This window comes from Ixodes scapularis, unplaced genomic scaffold (assembly GCF_016920785.2).
Source record: "Ixodes scapularis isolate PalLabHiFi unplaced genomic scaffold, ASM1692078v2 PGA_scaffold2__306_contigs__length_199485367, whole genome shotgun sequence".
Lineage (NCBI taxonomy): Eukaryota > Metazoa > Arthropoda > Arachnida > Ixodida > Ixodidae > Ixodes > Ixodes scapularis.
In genome coordinates, this window is record NW_024609857.1 from 61,737,838 (window position 1) to 61,748,587 (window position 10,750).

The 10,750-nt window shown below is 45.2% G+C and overlaps 1 protein-coding gene across 1 annotated transcript in view; it reads left to right on the top strand.

Annotated features, from left to right (window-relative positions):
• LOC115313137 (shematrin-like protein 1) overlaps positions 1 to 10,530 on the top strand; it is a 78,432-nt gene extending 67,902 nt beyond the window's left edge. Inside the window, exons 2-3 of the mRNA XM_029972052.3 lie at positions 9,213 to 9,323; positions 9,878 to 10,530. Of these exons, the coding sequence (XP_029827912.3) occupies positions 9,213 to 9,323; positions 9,878 to 10,462 (696 nt within the window). The 3' untranslated portion in view covers positions 10,463 to 10,530. The remainder of the gene's footprint in view (positions 1 to 9,212; positions 9,324 to 9,877) is intronic.
• The last annotated feature ends 220 nt before the right edge of the window (positions 10,531 to 10,750 follow it).

Below are 10,750 nucleotides of genomic sequence, written 5' to 3' on the forward strand. Positions count from 1 at the left end.
GTCGTTGACGTCATGGGCTTCTCCACAGCGACTGTAGATGGGCGGGCGATTGCAGTTGGCCTTCGCGATGTTCATATCTACAACATTTACGGCAATGAATTGGGTGTTCCTTGAACGGGGACACCGGATGGCGAACGTGACCGAGATAAACAAAACTCGCCAACGTTGTTTCGCTGAACGCTATCTTTACCATGGAACTTTATCCAAGCCGTCGAATTCTCCCCACTTGGCCTTCCGGTGATCTCACATGCTGTTCAATTTCGGCATCAGAATGTGAAGTGTCGATGTCTTTGATCACTCCTACTGCGAAGTGCCGCTGAACGGGCTTGTATACGCCCGAACTTTCAAGCCGCAGATGTGAGTGCAGGCAAGGAGCGCACGGGTCGTCTGGCCATTTCGAGTATCCACCGCGATCAGATTGAATCTGCTGTTGGGCCTAATCTCGTGGAAGCATTCGGGACGCATCTGTTCTAGTGCAACAGACAGTTTTAGACTGCTCATCGCTGTGATTTTCTGGTTTTCAACCGCTGATACAAAAATTACAGTCAGGGCAACTGTCGTTGTAGGCGAGTTCGTAACTGTGTCTCCAATTTTGCTTGTACTGGAGTTCTTTTTGCGCTTCTTAGGTTTCTTGGCATCGTGCCATTCACCTTGGTCGGTGTCGGCGATTTTAATGACGCCAATGAGCATTTCAGCGTTGAGTGGAGAGATGCGGGGCCCGAGGTCAAGAGCTCTAACTTCCAGGTTAGTGACGGAGGCTTCGTTCTCTTGCTCGGCGATAGAGGATCCGCATGTTCAAGGAGGCATGCTGTAGCGCTCAGTTGGAGTTTTCTGACTTGCCGTTGGCGAGGGGGTTCCGGTAGCCATAGCGAAGTCAGATCAGGGTTTATAACCCGAGCCGATCGAAAGCCACTCCGCCGACAAGCGGAGGAAGCCTTATTAATTGTTCACTGAAGCTAGAATTGCCTACACAGGTGATGTTATAAATAGAATTAAGCACAAACAAATGAGGCGAGAAAATCACAAACCTATTCGGAGCGCTTCGTCTTTCTCTTCCCTCTATTAGTAACAATAATACAATAAAGATATTTGAATCGTAGTCTTCAAGCTCTAATATAATTTGTTGCTTATGATCTAATTTCAAACGTTCCAAACAAGTATAGAAACTAAAAGTGTCCAAAATATATTCATCGGTGCCAATTACAGCAGTTTAGTTAACAAGATATAAAATATAAATACTGTAAAACCCCTAATGTTGGCAAGTCCTTAATCATCGCGGATTTCGCGAATTGAAATATTCGCAAAATTTTAGGTTTCAATGGAGGCGTCGGGGGGGGGGGGGGGGGGGGGTACGTGAAATGTAGTGGCCGCGATTATGTCCTCTGTGACCGATTCGCGAAATATAGGGGCCACAAAAATAAAAATAAAAAGTTTTACAGTAGTTTACAATGAATAAAAACATTCCAGGTAATCTGAGAAATCTATGTGAAACTACAGTAAAACCTCGTTACAACAAAATGAGATATAACAAACTAATGAATGTAACAAAGCAATCATAATTCCCCTTGCTTGCTAATAGTGGGAAGAAATGGACATGGTTATAACAAACTAATGGTTATAACGAAATAATTACGATCGTTCCTTCAACTTTGTTATAACGAGGTTTTGCTGTACATTATCTGTGGGCAAAGCATATCGTGTTATCAAAACGACTTTTGACAATCGGGAAAACTTCCAAGGTAGCCGCCAATCCTTTCAAACCAAATGTCCTTCCCCTCCCCCCCCCCTCTCCCCCTTTCCCCCGGAAACAAATATGAAAAAATCTTGCCAGAGCATTTAGTTTCTTTCTTTCTTATGCGCCGCCGTCTTGCCCGCTTGCTCGTCTGCTCACTGCAGCACGTTTCGTTGTCGTTGGAAACCGGTCAAACGGTAGTGAGGTTTAGTATTGCGATTGCGAGCAAAGGCAAGCACTGTGTGTTTGCGTTAGCGTTGCGTGGGGAACACGCAACGCTAACGCAAATTTCCTTTTTGTTTGGGGCTCAAGTTCACCCCATCAACTACTTCGGTTTCCTCAGTTCTTCTTTGTTTTTGTCACCTCGTCATTCGTAACAATATATCCCAAGAATTCAGAAGCACTAGCCACTATTGTATTAAACGCGTAAACACGAGGTTTGCCACTATTGTATTAAATGGGTAAATAAAAACCTCGCCTTTTGCAAACACGAGGTTTGCAAAAGGCAAACGAACACGCACGTCGCATTATTCATCAGTTCTGCTGTACATCACGTGATGAAAACTAATAAGTACTAGTCATGCCAGTGATGGATACTGGTCGAGTGCTTTAATGCGACTGAGAGAAGGGCCTCTCGCTCTTCTGATGTTCCAATCCCAGAATGCCCCGACACCGCTTCTGCTCCACGAGGGGCTGGCCTCTCGCGACACACTGGAGCACTGCCGAACACAACAAGAAGAAGAATGTTGGCTCGTATGAAAACGTCAAACATCTAAAATATTTAGGGTTTATCCGTAGGTACCCCAGCTATCTGGCTTATAGTGTACGAACTATATAAAATATATCCTGCGCATTATTTTTAATTCACGACAGTTTGTGTTGCTCGGTTTAATAGGAAAATGAAAACATTCAGGCCTTTCCCACACTATCGTGACAAAAGGAGTGGTTAAACACATTATATAGTGTGTTGCGCCGAAGGGATGTTGCACAGAGGAACTTGGCACGCGCATTTCATGAATCGACGACGCGAACATCTCCGCGTGTAGTCTCTAGGAAAATGCTATGCCAAAGCGCTTTATCGCAAGTGGAACGCGACGTTCGCGTCTCTTTTGGTCACACACCCGTACTTCGTCCCTGCTACTTCGCGTCTCCCAACTTCATCCGAAGCACCCGCACGTTTTCTTCCGCCTCTCCTCTTGTACACTCCCTCCTGATATATATACGTATATACCAGTGAGGCTGTGCTGATGGAAGAAAGGAGAGACAAGGAGGACGTACAGGTTGATCTAGCCAATTGTTCTAATTGGCGACATTGTGCTGTGGGTGAGCGACGGTGGTGTTAAAAGAAAAAAAAAATTAAAGAAGACAGGCTGGAAAAAACAAAAACCGTAAAAGTTACGAGATTCCAACGCTATAAAAATATATATCTCGCGAACGCCGAGGTTTATTATCTTCAAACAGAAATCCAGGCATTTTTTTTATTTTTTTTTTAATAAGAAAACGAGCAAGCGAGATATCTGACTTATTTACAATAACAAAAGAGGGACATGGAAGACAAGCAGACAACACAGCCTGTGTTGTTTGTTTGTTTTTCATGTCCCTCTTACGTTATCGTTAATTAGAAACACGCTCTACCTTCTACAGATATGTGACCTCTGCACCTTTACTTGGTTCGTCCCAGGCTACGAGCAGCTTGGCTATAGACGTTTTCTGTCTCCTTTCGTTCTCACTCACGTGGGTTCCGCATCTGGTGTGCGGGACAAAAAAATAATAAAACATTTTAACCTGGAATAGGCGATAAAATATAAGGGAGGCAAAACAAGAAGGTGAGACAATTACGTCTTTTTCGTTAACACCTTCCAGCAATGTGGAGGGATCAAAACGATGTTTTACCGCGTACCAAAAGTGACGACATCCAAGATGGTTGCGCCCTTGTAGGAAAGGTGTATAAAAAAACACCGTGATTCAGATGTGCACGCTCAAATTTTTAGTTTACTTTTTTTTCTTTTCTGCGTTACGTGTGGAGGCTAGCGTTGGGAACAGATTGAATGCGAGGGCTGCGCCAGCGTTGGGCTGGGACTTGTTTTCAATCAATAAGGAGACCAGTTCCACCCGAACGCAGACGTTAAATCTGCTTGATGCTCTTTCGTTACAAGAGTGCGCTCCAGGAAGTAGCTCAGAGGCAGCCATTTAACGTATTATGCCTTAAATATTCCAACCGCTTCTCAAACACACTTTCGCATACACGGTGAGTGTCAAGTTTAAAAAAGAAAAGTGTTTTATATGAACATTATGCTACAGAGTATTCTGTGCAAGGTAATCAAAACCGTCTGAAATCGCTTGAAATCGCCCTCAAGTTGAATTTACGTGCACAAGAACAAATCTTCCTCTAGGTTTCTGCCTTTGTGCAGTGCTTCCAAATGCAAGAGTGACAAAACGTTTGGTTGTGCGCGTTATTGGTACCATTCTCACGAGGAGTTCGGTTGGTATGTCTGAGCGCACTGCAGCTCCCGGAGCACAGGAGCGGGAGCTCTTACTAAAAGACTCAGGCCTCCCGGCAGCCTGCGTTGCGACTTATGAGGTGCAGGTTGAAAACCCCAGGTTTATGACGAAATTTATGAAACCATGTCACAAATTCCCAGGCCCAAACCCAATTTGTTTGTTTTTCTTTCAGGAAAATAAAAAGGGGGGGTTCATGCCTAGAGCAGCGGACGCCCACTGTTTGCCGTAATTAAACCTCGATCGTGTGTTGAAGTTGAAAGTTGTCTTGACTTATAGTTTGTTTCTATGTGTGAGTCTTCTTAAGTTTCTAGCGGTTTCTTTGGAAAAATAAAAATTTAAGTGTAATTTCTTTTAAGTCTTGGGAAGAAGAAGTAACGAGTAACATAACTGCATTACACGTTAATTGAAATAAGTAACATAAATACGTTACCCGTTGCTGGTTTGAAAAAGTAACGAGTAGGTTACTACGTTACTGAAAAAAGTAACGCGTTCCTGGAAACGCCGTTACCTGTAACGCGTTCCCACTAACACTGCTCATTACTGACCGAAGGACCACTTGCTTTCGCAGTTTTCAGCTTGTCTCCGAAGTCGGTTCAGCTTTCAACAAAAGCTCCGGGGGCGCAGGGGTCTTCAGGACGGAATCTGGTTTTCTCACATGATAGGGATTTATGTGCCGAATTCTTTGTTCACAAAGAGTTTAATCGTGAACGGTACAAAGTAAATCAAGGGTGTCCGGAAATTGCCGCACAGTTTTGAACACCCCTAGCCTCCGTCTACTAGAGGAGGGCCTAAAAACGATATTTTTATTGTCGTTCCTGTGGTCGGCGTGAATTTACCAACTCTCGCAGTCACGAAAAGGGGAAAAAAACGCACTGAGTACAATACTGGCCAATTTCTCGATTTTCATATTTGCCTCTCCGACCGAAGTGGTAATAAACCTCATGTTTGTCCTGTGTGCAAATAAGAGCACACGTTGATAATGTCAGATCACGATAGGATCCCAGTGCGTCTTGCAGAAAAGGTCGCGTCGGCTGACACAGACAGCAACAAATAAGAAAACCAGTACCTGGTTTACTCACTATATATTTTAAACAAACGCTTTTGAATATTGCATTTTTGTCAGTATGCTGGTTTTTGCCAATAAACCGAAAACAACCGAGAAGTTAATGAGTGTACACATATTCGCCGCAATAAACCGAAAACCTCTGTTTGGAATAAAAACGAAAAAAAAGTACGCTGAATTTTAAAATAATAAAAACCGAAAACGTCAAACCCTAGCTATATTGTATATATCCTGTTTTGACGCTGTGCTGTTTTGCCGTGCTGTTTTTGCACGTGCTCTTCTATCGCTTTGCCGTTTTGACGCTGTGCTGTTTTGACGCCGTGCTGTCTTTGCACGTGCTCTTTTGTCGCTGTGCCGTTTTGACGCTGTGCTGTTTTGACGCCGTGCTTTCTTTGCACGTGCTCTTTTGTCGCTGTGCCGTTTTGACACTGTGCTGTTTTGTCGCGTGTTATTTTGACGCGTGCTGTTTTGTCGCAGTGCTCTTTTGACACTATGCTGTTTTGACTCGCCCTGTTTGGACACGTGCTGTTTTGACCATGCTGTTTTGTCGTGAGCTGTTCTGTCATGGTGCCCGACTATTTTCGATAGTCAATTTGATAGTTTACCATCATTACGATAAAGCCATTTCTTTGAAATGATCCTGGAGGTCATCATAAAAAAGAGGTGTCGACGTCATGCAGTGCCATTGATGGAATATCACGTTGTGATATCATGACATCAGTAAAAAGTTTGCAATGTCCCGAAGAGGCCGAACTTTTCTAGACGTGAAGACATTTAATTGATGATGTCTTGTACCCATGAATAGGCGGTCTGAATGGTTTATTGGTGCCATCTGGTTTTGGTTGATGTGTTCGTTCGGCGGAAGGTTTAAACGTCGCTGAATGTTCCAAATTGGCGAGATGCTCAGTGCAACTCGAATTTTTTTACTCGGCTGGATGTTTTCCGTGCTGGCTACGTTTTGGATTTGACTAGAATTTAAAATTTCCCTGGAAGATTTATTGCGATATAGTTTTCAGTTTAACTGAACGTCTCAATTCGGTTCAAGCATCACAACTCAGCTGAGATGTCTCCACATCGGTCAGGGCACTGCGCTCATCTTGTCTTAATACCCTATTCTTGAATTATTATAATTTTGTAGCGTCGAAGGTTAAAATGTGTGTATGTGTTTTCTGTTTCACCTTGAGCTGCGCAGGCGTGAAGTATACGCTTCAAGATAAAATGCTTCGCGTGGACCACGCAGTTGTCCTTTCCCTGGTTGTACGGCTTGAGAATTTATCATCTTCGCTAAGTTTCCGTATTGTATTGAAACTGCCGTGATAATTAGAAGTTAACAAAAACACAGGTTGACAAAGTTATCGAAAATGATGACACGTTACTGATATCTCCTGCCTGGAATACTTCAGATTCTCAATGTAACCACACCTGAACTCAGTGCTGTGTGAACAAGTTTTGAATTGGACAGACGAAGTGTTTTTTAAGTTCCCTGAGGAGTTTTCTGAGATCGCCTAAATATGGCGATAACTCACTTTGATGGCCCTAAGCATATTAGAAATCCACAAATCATGAATCCAGGCGGCCTATTCCCCTACAAAATAGCAATCAAAGATTGCTGCACGCCGAGGTAATCTCCGGCGATGGGAGGAGCGTATTTCGAATCCAGGACCACTTTCAGCCAACTGCACGCGAAGGATATTCGCGCCGGTGGAACCGCGGAGTGATATCTCAAATGCGCGCGGCTCGTTGTCTATACAGCACTGGCAGCGATTCAACCCAGCGAGAAAAACAAATGAAGTTCGTTTACCATTCCCTGCAATGCCGAATTAGAGCGCAGCTCTTGTGGAGGAGGAGAAGGGGAGGGTACGGAGGAAAGGGACAGGGGTGACGTCATGAGGGTAAAATTTCCCCGCCAAATTTAGCGGGGAAATTTTACCCTTGTGACGTCAAACGTGACGTCACATGTGACGTCATTATGGGAAACATCCCATAACGCAACGCGCGATTACGCCGACGTCGACAGCAACGCCGCTCATGCCGGAAACGGGCGCCTAAAGTTGCGCTCTAAAACAGTGCACTGTTCTTGAGATAATTATTACAGTATAATGTTCCCTCTCTGATAAAAAAAAAAAAACATATTTCGACTACTCTTATTTACTTTTTTAACCTAACAAAACATACACATTTTTGTAAAGACCAGCGTTTGCAATCTCAACAAAATGTCGCGTTTTCATTGGTCACATGTTGTCCTGGCTGCCGGCACAATGCTCCTCCCATCACCAGAGATGGCCTCAGTGTGTTCGATCTTTGATTGCTTATTTAATCCGGAAATCGGCCGCGCATCCTTATGATTTATGGGTTTCCAGGACGCATAGAGCCCACACAGTGAGTTTATATTTAGGGAACCTCAGAAAACCCAGGGCACCACTAGTGTGTGAAGTGCAAATGTAAGTAAAAGTAGTGATAAATGAAGTAAAGATTATGCTCGGGTTCCGGTGAGCTTCACCGAAAGCGTTGAGCGCGTCACCAAAGTATCCTTTTAACTAATGTGTCACCAACGTAATCGCGGGAACATAGAGGTCAGACACGCTGTCTCGTGACGCGGCAAGGAGGTGGCAAAGAAAGAGAAAAGGCAACGAAAAGAACACGAACGTCGTGAGACGCGCGATCTCAGCTAACGCTACACACCGTAAACGAGTGACTGAAACGTCTATGTAAGCAAAAACGTCGAAACAATCCTCCTCGCCTAGCTCTGCGGTAGAGCGACCCTTGTGTGCCACCGTTGGCTATAAAACGGTGGCCGTGTCCTAGGCAGTAGTCAAAACACTCCAGGTTCCTTGAAGACAGAACAGCTTCGGACATTCCACGGTCAGCTTCTCTCGAGACGACAGCTTTCTGTTCAGCATGCTCGCCAAGGTGAGACTGTGCCCTCTTGGGCTTGTCGGAGCGAAATAGACCCGGGGGGGGGGGGGGGGGGGGTAATTATTTTATTTCGATAAACCTTTGCAAAAAAACGAGAAAAAAAAAAGAAACGGAAACGCAAAATAGTTGAGAAAAAAAAAAAGGATCTTCACTTTTCACCTGCGAATGATTTGACGCGTCTTCTTCAGTGCGTCTGTTGTTTTAGTGAACTAAACTGAGAAGTATAGAATTCAAGAATGTAGACAATAGCGTACATAAAAAATGTAAAAAGAAAGTTTGTGAGAAAAAAAGAAGCGAATGAAAAGTGGACTCATTTTTATATGCGAGTAATAAATATTTTATATTCAATACCTTACCAACTCGTGTCGTAATGACTAAAATTTTTTGACACGAGTGAATATCACAAAGGTTTGAGGCGAAACTGGAGAAGGTCAGTGTTTACGTAGTTGAATATAAGTAACCTCAGATTGAAGAATTAATCGAATAAGTACAGAGAAAATCCAAGTGATGTATGTTTCTTCTTATTTTCGCTTCTTTGCTCAGTGCTCCTTTTCTTTTTTTTTTTAGGAAACAATGCGAACTACTTTTTTTTTGTAAAGTTACCCTTGCCGCCTCGATGGCTCCGAGGCGAGATCGCCCGGCTCACCAGGAGGTTGATTTGAATCTCGGCCGAGGTGCCCGCAATCTGGGAAGGCTTATTGCGGAGAAGGCACTGGTGTAATCGAGCTTACGGTTGCAAGTCAAAAGATCCCCAAATGGTCCAATAATTCCTCCGTCCTTCGCTGGGGCGTGCCAGATGCCCGTCGTTGGTTTGGCACGTAAATCCCTACCATATATGAACTTTGCCCTTCAGATATTTAATTCGCGATTTTGATGACTGCACCACTAAAACCTTCACTGCGCTGCGCAATAGTGCTGATGCTTGGTGAAGAAATTGAGTCGTGTTAGCACTCTCGTTCGTCAACTAAAGCTGTTCCCCGAAACTACCGTTTCTTTTAGCTGATCGTCGTGTACATGGCAGCTGCCAGCATTCATGCTGAAGACTCCTCGTTCGGGTCAGGCCTTAGACCCGGACCGTATCGTGGGGCCGGATATGCCGACTACGCCTACGTAAGTGACGTTCGGTACTCGGCTCTCTGTCAGAGAAATGGACAGCTTGTACATGTCACCTACAGTCATTGACACTAATTGAACAAAATTTGAAGCGAGTTATTCAGTGCATGGTGAAGATGCTCTTATCAAAAAGCGAAGATTAGACTATTGAGCAATGAGAGCAACCTTGAAATTGCGAACAAAGCTGTCGGCGTTTTTTTGTTTTCCTTTTAATGTTATCATTTATTGTCGTGTTCTAAGAGGGAGTAAAAGCCGTAAGAAAATCTGCATGTTCGTCTTCAAATGCACGTAAAACGTTGACTGAACAAGATAACAGCCGAAGCATGAGAAAGGAAGCAGATGTCGCTGCCCTCGCTATCACGGAAATGGAGATAAGAGAGATAAGCTGAGCAGAGGTCTTTCCAGCTCTTCACGTTGCCACAAGAGTTACTATGTCATTGGCCAATCCCGGGGCATTTGAGATCACTTCACTTGTATTGTCAGTTTGAGCTTTACTACTACGACGACTACCTCCGTCAGCGTTATGTGACTTCCCCAAACCTTCATTGCAGCCGTCGGTGCCGTTCAGCTTCGGCTACGACACGGTGGACGAGTTCGGCACCAGGCTGTTCCACAAGGAGGACGCCGACGCCAGCAACTCCAGGACCGGCTCGTACGGCTACACGGACCCCTACGGCCTCTTCCGCCGCGTCAACTACGTGGCCGACGCCAGGGGATTCAGGGCCACCGTAGAAACTAACGAGCCCGGCACGGCGCCAGGGCAGAGTGCCGACGCAGTCTTCAACGCCAACCCTGTGGTTAGCGGGCCAGGCGTGAGGGCCCCTGGCGCCTTCCGGGCATCGGCGTACGGCGCGGCCGCTGGTCCTGCATACGGATACGCCGGGAAGTACGGATATGGCAGGGATCCATACACTCGTGCCGGTTACATTCAGGCAGGATACGGTCCGACTGGATACGGGCCGGCGGGATACGGTCCGTCCGGATATGGCGCCGCTGGTTACGGAGTGACTGGATATGGCGCGGCTGGATACGGTAGGGCTGGATATGGCGCGGCTGGATACGGTACGGCCGGGTATGGTCGTCCAGGATACGGTCATCATGGCTACGGCCATCAAGGATACAAAGCTCGTTCCTGAAAGGGAATCTACAATTGAGTCGGCACCGAATGCCCCTCAGCAAGATGACTTAATTCCCGTCTCTATATGCAAAAACGCGCCGGGGGAATGTCTAGTTGGCAATAAAAGACAGTGACATTCATGTTGGGCCACGTGTTCATGTTTTGTTGGAAGTTTCAACGTTCAATTGATAGATATGATGCACTGCAGCCAGTTCTGCTATGCGGCAAGGAAGTCTCACAGAATGCATTTTTCACGTATAAACATGCAGAAATCAGCACGCCGATCAAAGGGCAAACCAGAAAAAGC